At 46.8% G+C, this 18,918-nt stretch overlaps 1 protein-coding gene across 2 annotated transcripts; it reads right to left on the bottom strand.

Annotated features, from left to right (window-relative positions):
* Window positions 1-443: 443 nt before the first annotated feature.
* Window positions 444-18,916, bottom strand: Tmem127 (transmembrane protein 127). 2 transcript variants are annotated; one of them, XM_042695481.1, is made up of 4 exons: window positions 18,765-18,916; window positions 18,065-18,378; window positions 3,334-3,498; window positions 444-1,492 (listed from the first exon to the last, which is right to left on the bottom strand). In XM_042695481.1, exons 2-4 carry the CDS (start codon window positions 18,306-18,308, stop codon window positions 1,185-1,187), a joined length of 717 nt encoding a protein of 238 aa, XP_042551415.1. In that variant the 5' UTR covers window positions 18,309-18,378; window positions 18,765-18,916; the 3' UTR covers window positions 444-1,184. The 2 variants fall into 2 exon arrangements, with proteins under 2 accessions (XP_042551415.1, XP_042551414.1); XM_042695480.1 differs by having other exon boundaries at window positions 18,065-18,382.
* Window positions 18,917-18,918: the final 2 nt, after the last annotated feature.

Below are 18,918 nucleotides of genomic sequence, written 5' to 3' on the forward strand. Positions count from 1 at the left end.
TTTGCTAATCTGTCAGGGTGGTCCTGACACTAAGCCAATGAGCCACTGGTTAGAGTTCCTATGTAGAGTGGAGGGTCCTGCCCTGCTTGGCCCCTGTTCCTGAGCTGAGGCCAGGTTACATCTCAGTGCCGCAGTCCTGAGGAGCACCACGCTGGCCAGCCAGCCAGGCCACAGTCCTCAGCCCCTCGGGGGCCATGCGGCTCAGGTTCCACAGGTAGGCCCCAGGGAACCGCAGTGGCTGGGGGGGAAGGAGCCAGGGCAGAAAGGCTGCATTCTGCTAGAAGAGATACTGGGAGAAGTGACCAGAGGCTCAGACTGAGCTATGATCCAAATATTGCAGAGCCAGAGGGGATGGGATCCATTTCTGAAAAAGGACAACAGCCTTGTCCCTATTTTTAAAAGACAATATAGTTACTGCTGCTTGTTTCTGTTTTTTTTTTTCTTTTAAAACTATTCATTTTAAAAGATGACACGATCAAGAGACTGAGTCTCTTTCCCTCTGATCCTATGAGGAGGCACAGGAGGCCTTGGGCTCTGGCTTGCTTCTGCCTTCCTTTCCTGGCTCGACATAGGAAACCACAGCAGGGCAGAGAGAGCTAGTGCTCTGCTCCCCAACAGTAATTTCTTCTTCCCAGAAAACCAGAACACATGTAAGGAGAAGTCCAAAGACTAAAGTGCAGATAATCCACCAGGTGGGCAGCCTGGGCCTGGGGCACTGAGAAGGAAGGAAGGAGTCAGCCCAGAGCTACAGGTATGGAACAAATGTTGAGCCTCATGAAGGGAACCTATAGGGCAAGTCCCCTTTTCCTTGTGCTCTGGTGACACTTCTCTCTGGAATTGTCCACTACCAGCAGCAACCCCAAGAAAGTCCCAGTCCCAAAGATATGGCCCATGAAGGGAGGAAACCTGTCTGGCCCTCCCCTGGTTGGAAGTGATGGGTGACTGGTAAGGGAGCAGAGTGTGGCAGTAGGGGAAAGTGCATTACATAAATTCGCTGAATCCCAACTTCTGGGAGCAGGGACACATGGACAACTCTAAAGGCAGAGTCTCTCCTGGGGAAGGTTTGGTAAAGATGGTCAGGGTCCTACTAGTGAGGCCTGCTGGGGAAAGGAGCTCCTCTGGGTGCAAGTGGAGCTGTAGCATTGGGGGAGGGGCTGCTGAAAGGAAGAAAGTTCTGGCTGGCATTAGGGTGTATAGGCTGGGGGTGGCTGGAACTGATTGATGACCTCATACTCTGCTGGGTAGGGCTCATTCTCCTCCATCTCAGACAGCAGTTCCAGTGCTTGCTCTTCTTCTTCTGTAGGGTAGTGACGCAGGAGGTTGGCCGCAGTAGCCAGGATTGAGGCTCCACCAGCTCCTGCCACCAGATAGAAACTAACAGCAAAGGTGACGTAGACCTGCGAGCCGTGGTACTTCTTATGTTGCTGCTGCTGGGCCAGGATGAGTTCAGAAGCCCAATAAGAAAAGCCAATGACGGTGGCACACTGCAGGACTAGGGGACAGAAGGACAGCACAGAAGGGGGATTAGGAGGCCTCTGTTGCCAGGATGCTTGAGAATAGCCTTTCAGAGAATCTGTCTGGCTCCAGGCCCTGAAAAGAGGAGCTCTCTTGGCCATGGGATTCTTGGCATGCGGTTGGGGACAGCTATCTGACCTCATCCTAGACAAATTATCTTTGTCTTAACAATCTGAAATTGGAGCCAGGTGCTAGTAGCTCATGCCTGTTAACACTAGCTATTTGGGAGGATGAGAATGGGAGGATTGTGGTTCAAGAACAGATCAGACATAAAAGTTCACAAGACCCCCTTCTTGACCCATAGCTGGGTGCAGTGGTAAGCACACTTTTCTTTTCTTTTCTTTTTTATGGGAGGAGGGGGTCCAATCATGGGGCCTGAACTCTGGGCCTGGGCACTGTCCCTCAGCTCTTCAGCTCAAGGCTAACACTCTACCACTTGAGCCACAGCACCACTTCCGGCTTTTTCCTTTTTGTTTATGTGATGCTGAGGAATGGAACCTAGGGCCTTATGCATGCAAGGCAAGCGCTCTTCCACTAAGCCACCTTCCTACCCCCTCTTTTTTTTTTTTGGCCAGTCTTGGGGCTTGAACTCAGGACCTGGGGCACTGTCTCTGAGCTTCATTTGTTCAAGGCTAGCACTCTGCCACTTGAGCCGCAGCGCCAGTTCCAGCTTTTTCTGTTTATGTGGTACTGAGGAATCGAACCCAGAGATTTATGCATGCTAGGCAAGCCACATTCCCACCTCATTATTCTAAGCTATGTGGGAGGTTATATTACAGTTCCAATCTAGATAAAAAAGTCTATGAGACTCCATCTCCACATAGGGAAGTGGTTGTGTTGGTACATGCTTGTGAACCCAAAGATGGGAAGCCTTTTAAAATAGGCAGATTATGGTAAAGGAGTATACTCTGGCAAGAAACTAGACCCTATCTCAAAAATAATCAGTGAAAAATGGAAATGAAAGCATGGCTCAGTGGTGGAGCACCTGTCTGGCAAACATGAAAACCCTCATCTCAAGTCCTGGTACTGCTTAAAAAATTGCAATTGGCATACTAAGGACACTATTATATGTTGTTAGGTCCTTAAAAGAAATAAGCAAGCTGTGAAACTTGTGAGCTGGAGTTGACAAGTACCAACACAAGCCAAACTGACACACTAGCTCAGTTATAGGGGAGGAGATCAGCCAGACCAGTACAAGCCAAGAGGGCTGGTCTACAGGGAAGTCAAAGGGTAGAGTACAGCTGGGTGCCGGAAGCTCATGCCTGTAATCCTAGCTACTCAGGAGGCTGAGATTTGAGAATCATGGCTCAAAACCAGCCCGGGCAAAAAAGTCCATGAGACTCTTATCTCCAAAAAACTACCAGAAAACCGGAAGTGGCACTGTGGCTCAAGTTGTAGAGCACTAGCCTTGAGTTGAAGAGCTGAGGGAAAGCGCCTAGGCCCAGAGTTCAAGCCCCACAACTGACCAAAAAAAAAAAAAAGAGGTAGAATACTTGTACACCTGTCTGGGATAGACAGCCTGGCTCCTTCTTGCTTACTACAGGCTCTGAGCTCAAATGAACTTCAAATGCCATTTTTAGAGAGCTGTGAGGTTCTTTATGGAATTCTAACAACATTCCCTCCCTACAGATGGACTGAGTAGGTTTGATATCTTGGCAAGCACATTCAAGCAAACTGCTAACAGACTCAAATGCTCTGTGAAAAGCTAAGCTTGTCATAGGAGCACCTGGAACCATGTCTGCTAATAGAAATGAGTTCCACACGCCACTATGCCCTCTGGCAGCTCTCCTCCTACATAGGAATAGGCCCTCAGCTTACCAGTGAGGATATGGGCAAAGGCATAGCGACGAGTGATCTTCAGGGCTGGATGCTTGGGCCCAAAGACATCAAGAAGGAATGCAGAAAGACTACACAGGATGCCCAGGAAGCAGAAGGCAGCAATGACCCTCAGGAGCAGCACTGTCTGGGGGTTCATGCAGAAATCTGTAGGAGAGAGAACCAAAACTTCAGGCACAAAGTAATACTCAGAGGAAGGGAAAGCCCTACCTGGGAAGGTGCTCTGTCCCCCTCCACCATAGTCTCAGGAAGTCTGGGACACTGCAGAGTATTGTGTTAGCCACTGTGACCATCTGGTCTGCTAAGGGGGCAGGGCTGAATAGCCTCCTACCAACAGACAGGCCTCCAGGTCACTACTGCCAAAGCTCTTAAGTTCTTTTTCCAACAGAGACTAGCATATGTGCACGATTCACTGTGCTATGCTCTTCATTTTTCAAGATCCTGACAATTAAGCTGGAATGTAAACCTATTCTTCTAAAGGATACATTAGGCTGGCATTGGACTTCTGAGCTAAGACAGCCAGACATGCTAAGATCAGAGGCTAATTAGTACTTGTTCTTCATTCATTCATTCATTCTCTTTTTGTTTCAAAAAGAAGGTAAAGCCAGGCACTAGTCGATCACACCTGCAATCCTAGCTACTCAGGAACATGAGATATGAGGATCATGGCTTGAAGCCTGGGAAGAAAAGTCTGTGAGACTCGTATCTCCAGTAAACTACTTAGAAAAAGCCAGAACTGACACTGTGACTCAAGCAGTAGAGTGCTAGCCTTGAGCACAAAGAGACTCAGAGCCAGTGCCTAGGCCCTGAGTTCAAGCTCCAGAATGAGCAGAAAAGAAAAAAAAAGTGAACTTGTAGATGAACCAAACATAGGACAAATATTGTATAACTACACTAACTACACTATGATCCAGTATTTCCACTCCTAGGCATTTACCCAAAAGATTACAAACCAAAATACAGTAAAGCCACCAGCACAACCATGTTATTGCAGCACAGTGTTATTGCAGCACTATTCATCAGAGCCAACGTATGGAATCAGCCCAGATGCCCCTCAATGGACAAATGGATCAAGAAAATGTGGGTATATGTACACAATGGGATTGTACTACTCCATTAGAAAAAATAATATTGTATCATTTATTTATTTTTTTTTTTGGGGTCCAGTCGTGAGGCCTGAACTCTGGGCCTGAGCACTGTCCCTCAGCTCTTCAGCTCAAGGCTAGTGCTCTACCACTTGAGCCACAGCGCCACTTCCGGCTTTTTTCTTTTTGTTTATGTGGTGCTGAGGAATGGAACCCAGGGCCTCATGCATGCAAGGCAAGCGCTCCACCACTGAGCCACCTTCCCAGCCCTATTGTACCATTTGTAAAGAAATGGAAACAAAGGAGGAGGCAACAATGCTTGATAAGAAATGTACTCATTATCTTAGCCATGTAATTGTAACTCCTCTGTATGGTATTTTCATAATAATAATAAAAAAGAAATGGAAAGACTTGGAAAAAATTATGTTAAGCGAAGTAAGTCAGGCCCAGAGAAACAAAGAATCCATGTGTTTTCTTATATATAAGACAGATTTAGCTTACAAACTCATAAGTAAATATAACAGTTGGTATGCAAGTATATATTAATGTATTGACTGAAATACAGTAGATTCAAGAAAGATCTTAAATACTGTAAGTCTTTAGAAAGACAAAATCAAAAGTTCAGCAAAATAAAATACCAGGAAGATGGTACTCAAAAGGGGTAAGGTGGGGCCAAGGGGCAAAGGGTAGACAAATGAAAGGAAATGAGGGGGAAAATACAAACAGAATCCAATGTATATCCTACAAAATTAAGAAGAAGGGTTGGAATGGTGGGTAGGAGGGATATGGGTGAGAATGTTGAAAGGAGTGACATTGATCAAAGATATATTAATAAACTGCTTTGCTAAATGACAGCTCCTTTGTACAATTATTTAAAATAATAGAAAAGAAAAAGAGCAAATGGAGCCCACAAGAAAAAAAAGTAACTAAAATAGTCAAATGTACAGAGAAAGTGAAGTGATGGCTGTCAAGGAATAAATAAGGAAAGGACAGAATGCTACTTAATGCGCAGAGTTTCATTTCCAAATGATATTTTAAAAAACCTTCAGGAAACAGATAGCAGTAAAGCTTGCACAGCATGAGAACATACTTTTATGTCACCAAACTAACACTTAAAAATATGAGTCGGGCACCGGTGGCTCACGTCTGTAATCCTAGCTACTCAGGAGGCTGAGATCTGAAGATCACAGTTCAAAGCCAGCCCGGGCAGGAAAGTCCATGTGACTCTTATCTCCAATAAACCACCAGAAAACCGGAAGTGGCGCTGTGGCTCAAGTGGCAGAGTGTTGGTCTTGAGCTGAAGAGCGCAGGGACAGTGCCCAAGCCCAGAGTTCAAGCCCCATGACCGACAAAAAAAAAAGTTAAAATGGCAAATCTTATGCACATTTTACTTCATGAAAAATTTTAAAATCTGGGCAGCAGTGGCTCACAGACAATGCTCAGACCATGAACTCAAGTCCCAGGACTAGCATAAATAAATAAATAAATAAATCTGAAAATGAAGTTAAAGGAGTTCTGAGAAATGTTAGGTGATGTGATGGCCCACATCTATAGCAAGACTGAGGCTGCCTGGGCTATATCATAAGACCCTGTATCAAAAACCCAAAAGGAAGTCAGTGCTGGGGCTCATACCTGTAATCCTAGATACTCAGGAAGCTGAGATCTGAAGATCGTGGTTTGAAGCCAGACTGGGCAGAAAAGTCCATGAAACTCTTTTTTTTTTGCCAGTCCTGGAACTTGAATTCAGGGCTTGGGAACTGTCCTTGAGCTTCTTTTGCTCAAGGCTAGCACTCTGCCACGTAAGCTAGAGCACTACATCTGGCTTTTTCTCTTTATGTGGTACTGAGAAATCAAACCTAGGGCTTCATGCATGCTAGGTGAGCACTCTACCACTAAGCCACATTCCCAGCCCCAGGAGACTCTTACCTCCAAAAAACTACTCAGAAAAAGCCAGACATGGAACTGTGGCTCAAGGGGTAGAAGGCTGGCCTTCAGTGCCAAGAGGCTCAGAGACAGCACCCAGGCCCTAAGTTCAAGCCCCATGACCAGGGGAAAAAAAGTGTAAGTACATGGAAGTCTTAAATAAATTAGGGAAGTTGGTAACTACATTGTCACATTTATTTTGCTCCCTCTCAGAACTCTACCAAAATAAAAGGACTTCTTTTTAAAAGCATAACCCCACCCCCATACACACACATACAAAGCAAAAAAGTGAAACAAAACCAAGAAAACTGCAAATGAAAGTAAGCACACCATCAACTTAGGTTAGTATACAATGTACCACAGGGACAGACAACATTCAAGAAGCCCTAGGGTCATGGAGAAGGCACAGGGTGACAATTGTGCACCAATGATACTATAATTCCATGCTTTAAGAATACAAATAAAAGCCAGGCACAAGTGGCTCATGTCTGTAATCCTATCTACTCAAGAGGCTGAGATGTGAGGATCCCAGTTCCAAGCCAGCCTGGGCAGCAAAGTCCCTGTGAGACTCTTTTGTTTTTTGTTTTGTTTTCTTTTGGGTCCGGTCATGGGGCCTGAACACTGGGCCTGGGCACTGTCCCTCAGCTCTTCAGCTCAAGGCTAGCGCTCTACCACTTGAGCCACAGCGCCACTTCCAGCTTTTTTCTTTTTGCTTATGTGGTGCTGAGGAATTGAACCCAGGAACCCAGGGCCTCAGGCATGCAAGGCAAGCACTCTACCACTGAGCCACCTTCCCAGCCCTCCCCCCCATGAGACTCTTATCTCTAATTAACCATGCAAAAACCAGAAGTGGCACTGTGGCTCAAGTGATATAGAGCACTAGCCTTGAGCTGAAGAGCTGAGGGACAGCACCCAGGCCCAGAGTTCAGGCCCCACATCCAGCAAAAAAAAAAAAAGGTCAAGCCATGATTAAGCATTTTAGGTCTTAATAAAATAACTGTTAGCCCTCAAAATGGGACTTAACCCTCTCTTCTTCTTCTTTCTCAGATATTGGCAAGCTCTTCTTCTTTCAGTTCAGGCAATGGGACCCCAACTAGTTTAGGAAAACCTGAGAAGGGCTGGCCAGACTTAAGCTCTAGGCTCCTTTCCCAAATCTTAGTGTCAAGAGTCTACATGTCAGGCTGGTAAGGTGGTTTAGTGGTAGAGTGCTTGCCTAGCATGCATGAAACCCTGGATTTGATTCCTCAGTACCACATAAACAGAAAAGGCCAGAAGTGGCTCTGTGTCTTGATAAAGACAGCACCCAGGCTCTGAGTTCAAGCCCCAGGACTGGTCAAAAACAAAACAAAGGATCTAGATGTCAAGCCAAGAATCTGCAGATGGTGATCATCAGTGCACTGCACAATTCAGTTACCAAGGTGTAAGCATGTTTAAGGATACCCAAAGGGTCTGAGTTTTAGGTCTGACACAGGGCCTAGGAATCTGGATTTTACCAAGCAAGTAGCTCAAGCCTCACTCTCCAAGAACAGCAGCCCCAAATCCTAGAGAAAGATAGACTGATTGGGAAAAGCCTACATATCTGGGAAAGGAACCCAATGCCAACAAAGCAGACTCAGCTCAGCAGAGGGCTGGTGTCATGAGGTCTTGAACAGGGGACACCACAAGCCTTTATGACTGACATGCATACCCTGCCTCAGGCTCTAAGTTCTCCAGGCAGATGCTGGTTAGGCCCAGACAAATCTCATGTGCATCCATCTGGCTTTGGATCACCAACCAAGCTGCCCTCTTTTCAAGATCTCATCTGTTGACCATTGGGTTAAAAATCCCTCTCAAGCCAGGTGTCAGTGGCTCACATCCGTAATCCTACTCAGGAGGCTGAGATCTGAGGATCCCAGTTCAATGCCAGCCCAGGCAGGAAAGTCCAAGCGACTCTTAACTCCAATAAGCCACCAGAAAGCCAGAAGTGGCGCTGTGGCTCAAGTGCTAGCATGCTCGCCTTGAGCTGAAGAGCCAAGGGACAGCGCCCAGGCCCAGAGTTCAAGCCCCACCAAAAGCAATAAAAACCCTCTCAAGCATCCATCCTAGATGATTGCCTACTGCCAGGAAACTGCCGGTGGGCATGAGCTCTGCTGGCAGCCAGCACCGACCCTTCATAGATTCAGAGTGTGGGGGAGAGGGCGGAAAGGGTCTAGAAACTCATGTGAAGTCATGAAAAAGAAAAGCTTCAAGATGCAGAAGCTGTCCTCTGACTCTATTATGAATACTGTTAAAAGCTGAGACAGTTCTTGTGGTCCTTGTGGCACATGGCAAGGATGGGGAAGCACTTAAAGTGTTCAAGTGCCTCCAAGAATAATCTGCCAGAGCAGGCAGAAGGGCTGACATCATGACCCCTCTGCAGCAGAGCCTGGATAATTCACTCTAATTAATTAATGCAGCCACATACTCCGAGGCTCTGATGAAAAAAGGAATATAGAGAGAGGCTTCAAAGACACTATATAGCCAGGCACTGGTGGCTCAAACCTGTAATCCTAGCTACTCAGGAGGCTGAGATCTGAGTATACTGGTTCAAAGCCAGCTTGGGCAGGAAAGTCCCTGAGACTTTTTTTTGTTGGTCATGGGGCCTGAATTCTGGGCCTGGGTGCTGTCCCTGAGCTCTTCAGCTCAAAGCTAGCACTCTACCACTTGAGCCACAGCACCACTTCTGACTTTCTGAGTGGTTTATTGGAGATAAGAGTCTCATGGACTTTTCCTGCCCGGGCTGGCTTTGAACCATGATCCTCAAATCTCAGCCTCCTGAGTAGCGAGGATTTCAGGCATGAGCCACCAGCTCCTGGCTTTATTTATTTATTTATTTGCCAGTTGTGGGGCTTGAACTCAGGGCCCAGGTGCTGTCCCTGAGCTTCTTTTGCTCAAGGCTAGTGCTCTAACACTTGAGTCATGGCTCCACTTCTGGCCTTTTCTGTTTATGTGGAACTGAGGAGTCGAACCAGGGACTTCGTGCATGCTAGGTGAGCACTCTACCACTAAGCCACGTTCCCAGCCCCCCTGAGACTCTTATCTCCAATTAACTACACCAGAAAACCAGAAGTGGCTCTGTGGCTCAAGTGGTAGAGCGTTTGCCCTGAGCTGATAAGAGCTCAGGGACAGTGCCCAGGCCCAGAGTTCAAGCCTCACAACAGGGAAAAAAAAAAGTCTATATATTTTTCCGCCACTGGTTGACTGGCACAGGCTATTCCATTTATTTTCCTTAAAAGTGTGCACCTCTTTCTTTCTTTCCTTCTTTCTTTCTTTCTTTCTTTCTCGGTAGTGGGGGCTGAACTCTGGGCTTGGACACTGTCCCTCAGCTCTTCAGCTCAAGGCTAGGGCCCTAACACTTGAATCACAGCACCACTTTCAGCTTTTTTCTGCTTATGTGGTGCTGAGGAATTGAACCCAGGACCTCATGCATGCAAGGCAAGCACTCTACCACTGAGCCAACTTCCCAGCCCGTGTACACCTATTTAATATACTCATGTGGGCCTTATCTTTTTCTTTTTCTCTTTTCTTTCTTTCTGTCTCTCTGCCTTGTTCTCTTTTTGTGTGTTGGTACTGGGACTTGAACTAAGGACCTTGAACTCTCACTTAGCTTTTTTCCCTACATTCAAGGTTGGCACTCTACCACTTGAGCTACAGTTCCATTTCAGGCTTTTGGAGATAAGAGCCTCACAGACATTCCTGCCCAGGCTGGCTTTGAACCACAATTCTAAGATCTTAGCCTCCTCAGTAGGTAGGATTACAGGCATGAGCCATAGGCACCAGGCTTCCTTTATGTTTCTTTGTTGTTAATTTTTTTTTGGGGGGGGGGGGGTTCTGGTTGTGGGGCCTGAACTCTGGGCCTGGGCGCTGTCCCTCAGCTCTTCAGCTCAAGGCTAGCACTCTACCACTTGAGCCACAGCACCACTTCAGCTTTTTTTTCTGCTTATGTGGTGCTGAGGAATTGAACCCAGGGCCTCATGCATGCAAGGCAAGCGCTCTACCACTGAGCCACCTTCCCAGCCCCATGTTGTTGCTGTTGTTGTTGTTGTTTTTGAATTGTTGCAATTACGTAAGTCACATAAAGGGTATATTTCTTTTTGGACAATGTCACCCCTTTCCATGCTCTCTCTGTTTCTCCCTCTACTCTCTCACAGTTCTTCTTGTCCCCCCCCCCCCCCAAGTTGTATTGTTTACTTTCAACATAGTATCTAGTGAGTACTTTTGCTGCATTTGTTCACCCATTGTCCCTCCATTTCTTTTTCTTTCTTGTTTTTCCAGCTGGTCATGGGGCTTGAACTCAGGGCATGGAGCTGTTCCTGAGCTCTTTTGCTCAAGGCTAGTACTCTACCATTTTGAGCCACAGCACCACGTCTGGTTTTCTGGTAATTAATTGGACAAAAGCTGTCTTTGAATTCCAATCTTCAGATCTCAGTGTTCTAAGTAGCTAAGATTACAGGTGTGAGCCACAAGCACCCAGCTCGTCCCTCCCTCCATTTCTGTGTTCCCCTCTTGCCCTCCCAAAGACAGATAAATGAACAAACAGACAAAAAGAAAATAATAACAACAGCAACAAAGAAAAAAAAATCTTTCCATTTCCTGGAGTTCATTTTGATGCCCTTATATTTCTTAATATATCTGTTTCAACAATAAGGGAGATATGCAACATGAAAAAAAGCTTCAGAGAGTAAATCCCTTCCCTTCCCTTCCAGATGTTCACCTGTCCCTCCCCAAATGCAGACATTGTTGGAGGTGCATTACACAGTCTGTGAGAGGAACTTGTAGACACAGATGGGTCATGTGTTGTCTTTGTTGATACTGCTGCCACCCTGGGAATCATGGTACAGCTAAGATGAGGAATCCAAGCCTCCTCCAGGTTACACAACGATTTCAAACCATGAACTTGTGCTGCTTGGAATCACCAAGCACCAGTCAGCAGCTTTATTTTGGTCTGATGGAGATAATCACATCCTAAGCAGGTGTATTTGAAGGGTCAAGGCCAATATGGGAGGCCTTGCTTATTATGCACAAAGCCCTGGGTTCCAGCACCATGAGGAAAGAAAAAGAAAGAAAGAAAGAAAGAGAGAGAGAGAGAAAGAAAGAAAGAGAGAGAAAGGAAGAAAGAAAGAGAGAAAGAAAGAGAGAGAGAAAGAAAGAAAGAGAAAGAAAGAGAAAGAGAGAGAGAAAGAGAGAAAGAGAAAAGAGAGGGAGGGAGGGAAAGAGGGAAGGGGAGGAGGAAAGGAGCTAAATGATCCCTTGTCCAAGCTATCCTCAGAGTCAATAGCTGCTGATCTTATCAAAAAAGCAACTTAAAGAGTGGAATCACAAACAAACAAAAGCAAGAAATTCAGTTCTGATCATTAAGCAATGATCACAAGGGGTGTAATTGGACAAAAACTGCTTAATGTGGTGTTTAAATGCTGCAGCACTGTAGCCATCAGAGTCTAGCTTTGGGATACTGGGACACCAGAAAGGTTCTGGACTTGCTATCAAATCCTAGGCCTGTCACAGGTTCCATGTTACCTTGAGCCCAGTCACTGATTGCCCACAGCCACCGTTGCCTCATGAATCAAATAAAAGCAGCCATGCCTGCTTCACCCCACTGCAGGGTGCTCTAAGAGAGTCAGCCTATTCCATGCTATTACTGATCTACCAACCAAGGGCTATTTTGACTGGTCCACAGTGATATCACCTGTGTGCCTTTCCTTCTCACACTGACTTCCTGGACCAGTGGCTAAAGGAGGAACCATTAAAGCCAGGCCAGGGTCTGCCCCAGCAGTGTGACAATGTGGTACAGAGAAGAGGCTTCTAACGCTCAACTCACAGGTTTTGTTTCAATTGCCTTTCTCCATTCACAGACTGTAAGCCCTGGGTGTAGAGATCAAGCCAAATGGGAATGTGGGTATTGCTATGGATAACCAGGAGCCTGCCCTGTTTCCCAGATGGTCTTTCACCAGGAGGGTCACAGATCATGTGGCAGGACAAGCAGTTATCCCAGCTCAGTGCCTCTCCAGAGACCACTATCACAACATCTTTTACTTCACTTCGGAGAAATCAGTATAGCACAGAGGGCAGCAAATATCTCCTTTGAGAGGACAAAGCCCATCAAGATTACAAAGATTTAACTGTGGGAGAGAAAGGGCATGAGGGGCAAGGTCTTGACTAAATTCAAGCTAGTCATTCAGAGTACTACCCTCTGGAAAGACATACAACACATCCTATCCTCCAGTTGTGCTCTGGCCTGTTTATTTTGGTCAACATTGCTTGATTATCCCCTGTAGTCATCAAGGAAGAAGGCAGCTGCTGTGTAATAGGATTCCGAGGAACTGACTTTGCCCAAGGTCACTGGTGAGTCACTGGACTGGATTTGTTTTGAAAGCCCTGGCTCTTCCTGTCTACCTGCTCATCGCTCCAACCACCTCCTAACCCATAGAGCTGCAGGCAGGAAGGCTAAAGTGGCTTCTGACCAGCTCGGTGTTGCTCTCCCATCTCCCCTCCTCCTCCTCCTCCTCTCCTCTGTACTCTAGAAAGTGATTGACAACAGCCACTGGAAGATCAAAGGGTAGAGAGAGGCACTTCCCACTACCTCAGCAATCTCTCACTCATAATCTTCCCACTTGCTTGCTCACTGTAACTCCAGTGACAAGCTTCTAAATATAAGCCACCAACAGGGCCCTGTAGTACCAGACGGGTCATCCTATAGGTATCAATGGTGCTAACCCAGCTGCCTGAGGACAATCTCCCTCTCCTCTCAAGACTGGATAATCTGGAATACATGTGACACTTCCTATGTCACAAGCCCTCTCTGGAAGGCCCTTGATCTTCCAGTGACTGTTATTAATCATTATTTACCCAACTTCAAACCCCAAACTTCCTCATTCTCCAAAGATGCTTCCTGAGACTGTTGGCAGAGCTCCCTTTGCTGGCTACATTGGTATGGTAGAAGGTCTTGAAGATCCCTTTCCAAGGGCCACAAAAGGCCTGAGGATTTCTCTGGACCTTGGCTCAGGTTGAAGAGGTGAGAGAAAACAGGCAGCCACTGAGGAAGTGGAAGAATTGAGAACTTGTTGAACTGGCTGTATTTGCTAAAGCTTCTGAGGCTCTATGCCTGGCGGTAGAAGGATGAATGGCTTTCCCTCAGAATCACCAACTTGAGCCTAATAATTGACACAGTGTGGGATAAAAAGTAAATAGAAGCTGGGCACCACTGGTTTGCATCTGTAGTTCTAGTTACTCATGAAGCTGAGATATGTGGAATGCAGTTCAAAACCAGTGAAGGTCGAAAAGTCCAAGAGACTATATCCAATTAAAACAGACTGAAGTATGGAACAAGTGGCAAAGTGCCAGCTTCAAGCAAAAAAAAAACAGGTGAGTGAGTACCTGATGCCCTAAGTTCAAGCCTTGGTCCTGGGTCCCAGAACAAAAAAAAAAAAGAAAAAAAGCAAGGGTTATGATATCTTGCACAGCTGTGATTGAAAGAAAAAGAAACCTGGAATTCACTAAGGTACAGTGGTCTTATTATGAGCCATGGACTTCAGAATCAATGTCACTAGGATTGTTGTGTATCCCTGAGCAAATTTCCTGATTTCTCATGCTGAGAGCTTTATAAAGTATAACTTCTAATAGTACTATACATGCCAAGTACACATCTGTAATCCTAGCTACGCAGGCAGCTGAGATCTGAGGATCACGGTTCAAAGCCAGCCAGGGCAAAAAACTGCGTGACACTCTTATCTCCCATAAACCACTCAGAAAAAGCTGAAGTGGTGCTGTGGCTCAAGTAGTAGAGTGCTAGCTCTTCCTGAGCACAAAGAGGCTTGGGGACAGAGCCCAGGCACTGAGTTTAAGCCCCAGGATTGGGGGGTGGGGAAGGTGTTCTTCAGGAGAACCTAAAATCAGGTATTGAGTGTGTTTAGCATAATTCCGATGCCTTACACACAAGCAGGTGCTAAGAAATGGTAAGACTGCTCCAGAGACTTCTGGCCCACCCTACTTAGTCACCTGCAGAGACTTGACAGAATATGCTCTCCTTCTAGAAGTATCTGTATACACATCTGTACCACACAGCTCTACTCCCTTCTGAAATGGGCAATATCCCAGGATTCCAGGTGAGGACATCTGTTAGCCCTGATGACCAGCACAACCTCACAAGATACCATATGTCTGGGTGCCAAAAAACCAACCAATGATGGAAAAAGGGAGAGAAGAAGCAATCAGGGAGCTCCTGATTCCACACCTCTGTGATGGTTAACTAAGGCCTATTAGGCTTTGTGATATCCATGGGTCCATGCTATCACAAACTATACATGGGGGGCTGGGAAGGTGGTTTAGTGGTGGAGTGCTTGCCTAGCATGCATGAAACCCTGAGTTCAATTCCTCAGTACCACATAAACAGAAAAAGCCAGAAGGGATGCTGTGGCTCAGTGGTAGAGTGCTAGCCTGGAGCTAAAGAAGCTCAGGGACAGAGCCCAGGCCCTCAGTTCAAGCTCCAAGACTGGCAAAAAAACTGTATGAGCTAAAATCTCTAAAAACAAAGCAAATGCTATGTAAAGGCTAAGATAACATGCTTTAGAAAAAGACAAAATCTGGTTTGAAAAAATTTGTAGGGATAAATATATATGTGAGCAAAGAATGTTCAGTAAGAACTTAAGTTGAACATGCTTGGACAAGGATCTTTCTTTTTCTTTTCTTTTTTTTCTGCTGGTACTGGGTCTTGAACTCAGGGCCTGGGTGCTGAGTTCTTTTGCTCAAGGTTAGTGCTCTACTACTTGAGCCACAGCTCCACTTCCAGTTTTTTGGTGGCTAACTGGAGAAATGGGTAACAAAGACTACTGCCTCGGCTGGCTTTGAACCTGGATCCTTAGATCTCAGCCTACCTAAGTCTCTAGGATTATAGGAATGAGACACCAGCACCAAGCTATGAGGCTATTCTTTTTTTTAAGTTTTTATTTATTTTTTATTTATTTACTTTTTTTTTGGGGGGGGGGCAGTCCTGGTCACTGTCCCTGAGCTTCTTTTGCTCAAGGTTAGCACTAACACTTGAGCCACAGTATCACTTCAAGCTTTTTCTGTTTATGTGGTACTGAAGAATCGAACCCAGAGCTTCATGCATGCTAGGCAAGCATTTTGCCACTAAGCCACCTTCCCAGACCCTATGAGATTATTCTTTACAACAGGTGATGTAATACAAAGGATAAAGTCTATGCAGAGACTATACCATTTTATACTGGCATCAACAGATAGAAGGCAACCTCAGCAATGCCACCAGCTGGGAAGCCTTGTTATTGAAAATCATTTTTCAGGTTCCTAGTTCCTGGATCTTTGAAGTAAGGATGCAGAGTCAGATTGCCTCTTCTTTTTTTTTTTTTTGGTCAGTCGTGGGGCTTGAACTTTGGGCCCAGGCACTGTCCCTCAGTTCATCAGCTCAAGGCTAGCAGCTCTACCACTTGAGCCACAGCACCACTTCTGGTTTTCTGCTCGTTTGTTGGAAATAATAGTCTCACAGACTTTCCTGCCCAGGCTGCCTTTGAACCGTGACCCTGAGATATCAGCCTTCTAAGTAGCTAGGATTATAGGCATGAGCCACCAGCACCTGGCTAAGAAATGTACTTTTTTTTTTGGTCAGTTATGGGGCTTGGACTCTGGGCCTGGATGCTGTTCCACTGTTACTCAGCTCTTCAGCTCAAGGCAAGCATGCCTCTCCTTCTGTCATGTGAATTATATGAACCCTTCTACCCCAGGAATTACTAGCAAAAAGGAAGCATCATGAATTCTCTCTCAGTTTGTGTGTGACACTAAACTCTTGAAACACTGCAACAACATGGGATCAAATGCAAAAGGCCTAAATGAAGTGGCAGAAAGATGACAGGTCCACCTCCAAGAAGGCAAATATTGGGTAATATGCTGAGAGATAAGCCATCCAGATACTCAAACTTGATGGTCTTTCTATATCAGCTACATGACAAGAAAAAAGCTGTATATCACAAGCCTTAGGTTTTATGTATAACTTCAGTTTTAGAGTGCCAACTCGGCCAATACATCATGAGGGTGAAATTGGGAAACAAACCAGAAGCCCCTATCCTATTGCCTATAAAATCATCTTAAAGCCTCTAAAACTCAAAAGAAAAGCAAAACAGGAAGAGAATGCTAGACCACATGCTAGGGCTTTTCAGCCAACAATTGCAGAACTGGCATATGACCCAATACACAAAGGGTTTACACCAAATCCCAGGACCCAAATTCTTCAAGAAACAAGAATGCAAATATCTAACATGAAAGGTTTCTGATATAAAGGGCAGCAGACATCTGGAATGCATCATAGCCAGAGTGGCAAAGGAAAAACAAACACCTCCAAGAAAGATTCAAAAGCCCTTTGAGGGTGATGAAATATGCTGTTACTAAGGATTGTTTGAGGTCCACTAATGATTTTTAGGTTAAAAACCAGACTGTAACTAGGCACCAATGACTCACTCATGCCTGTAATGCTAGCTATTCAGGAGGCTAAGATCTGAGGACCCCAGTTCAAAACCAACTCAGGCAGGAAAGTCTGTGAGACTCTTATCTCCAACACTGGCTCAAGTGGTAGAGCCTTGAGCGAAGAAGCTATGGGACACCCAGGCTCCTGATGCTCACACCTGTAATCCTAGCTACTCAGGAGGCTGAGATCTGAGGATCACAGTTCAAAGCCAGCCCAAGCAGGAAATTCCCTGAGACTTATCTCCAATAAACCACTCAGAAAACTGGAAGTGGTGCTGTGGCTCAAGTGGTAGAGTGCTCGCCTTGAGCTGAAGAGCTGAGGGACAGTGCTGAGGCCCAGAGTTCAAGCCCCATGACTGAGGGGGGGGGGGGGGCGAAAAAAAAGAAGCTATGGGACAGAGTGCCCAGGCTGTGAGTCCAAACTCCAGGACTGGCACATACACAGAAAAAAAAAAAAAAACCCAAAATACCCAGATTGAGCAGGCTGTTCTCACATCTTTGTGCCTTTACCCTCACTCCCAGAGACAAGATGGGACCAAGAGAGCTATGGGGATCCCTAGAACGGTGGTGCTCTAGGCTCTGGACTGCCTCTTCATTTAGAAGCCAGAACAGGACTTTCTTCTGCCTACCTGGCTGGGAAGCATAATGTAGAACAAAGCAATCTTACCTCAGTCAGGCATACTTATTAAGGCTTCTAACAGCCAAATTTCAGTTACTGAATGTGACCATATTACTGACTTCTGATGTCCTTAGACCCTCTCACCTTTTTCTCTAATACTATCTTTGAATACTAAAATATCTTTTAAAATCTAGTAATATTAAAGATTCCTTTTTCCTCATTAATCAGGCTACTTCAAAGCAAGTTTTCCTTTATTCTACAGGTTCCTAAGAAGGGGAGAGCTAATTGTGTGTGATACATAGCACCCTTATCTTTTCTCTATATACAGCGCCCTTCTGGCAGAATCCTAAAATAGCAGCAGTCCGGATTAGCATGACTGTGAGTAGGTGCCTCGGTGAATAACATCAGAATTAATGAAAGGGCTGGACCCCTAACAGAGCCACCTGGTGGGCATAAACACCAGGGCTCTTTCCCTAAACCAAGTGCTCCCCGCCTCCCGAATCAAATGTTTCCCCTCACCCTTGGCTACCTCTGCTTCGATTAATCCCTCAGTCTGCAATGCCCCCAGGCCTGGAGGGCAAGAGCGCAGTAACCTCACCTTTTAGCAGGTCCGGGTGCACGTAGCCCAGCACATCTGAGACCCCCAACTCCTGGCGGGAACAGGTGCCTCCATGGATGTGCAACCAGGCGGGCTCCGCGAGAGCAGTGCATAGCGCTGTGATGGACAGGGCACCAGGCAGGGCCGAAGCCAGGCTCCGCTCGGGCTGCTTGGGCAGAGTGCTGCCCCCCGGGCTCCTCCGCCGGCGCCCGCCGGGCAGCCCAGAGCCTCCGGGGGCATACATGCCCGGGGCCGCCCGCCGTAGCTCTGTGGTCGCTGCTGATGGGCGCTGACCTTCGCCGGGCGCGCAGAGCCTGCCTGTCCCGGAGAGAGCAATGCACTGGGTGGCCAAAGCCGGGGCTGTCAGGACCGACACGAGGGTGGGGGGTTGGCCTGGGCTAAACAGATCGGAGGACTGCAGGGACTTGGGGGGCGGGGACGGAAGCCTCAAGATTAGGGTGGAGGACTCAGAGGGCTGAGGGCTAGGTCGGGTCTGGGCAGATCAGAATGGCGGGGATACAAGGGATCGGTTACTGGAAGGGGGGGGGGGGGGTGGCACCTGGACCCAGGTTCTTGGCCCGAGGGTGCCAAGGGACGGAGGACGCCGCTGGGCCGCAGGGATATGGGACCCGGGACCGGTACTTTGGGATGCGACCTGTGTAAAGAAAAGACCCTCTCCACTCGGGCACTCGCTCCTCACCGGTCAGCAGGCCTCAGAGCTGGGATGGCGCCGCTCCGCCCCGTCACGGGCTCCTCAGCTACCCGGGGCCGAGCAATCCCAGGCCCCAATCCCGCAACGCCCAGACCGACCCCGGCCGATGCACTTCCGGCTTCCTCCTCCTCTGCCTCCGCCT

Source organism: Dipodomys spectabilis, unplaced genomic scaffold, assembly GCF_019054845.1.
Source record: "Dipodomys spectabilis isolate Male_0828 unplaced genomic scaffold, ASM1905484v1 ptg000187l, whole genome shotgun sequence".
Classification (NCBI taxonomy): Eukaryota; Metazoa; Chordata; class Mammalia; order Rodentia; family Heteromyidae; genus Dipodomys; species Dipodomys spectabilis.

Excerpts from the sequence above, each read along its gene's own strand:
- Tmem127 (XM_042695481.1), bottom strand. The coding sequence starts at position 18,308 with ATGTATGCCCCCGGAGGCTCTGGGCTGCCCGGCGGGCGCCGGCGGAGG. Across the intron at positions 3,499-18,064 it reads GCACCCGGACCTGCTAAAAG|ATTTCTGCATGAACCCCCAG; the intron begins GTGAGGTTACTG and ends TCTCTCCTACAG. Across the intron at positions 1,493-3,333 it reads CTTTGCCCATATCCTCACTG|TCCTGCAGTGTGCCACCGTC; the intron begins GTAAGCTGAGGG and ends TCTGTCCCCTAG.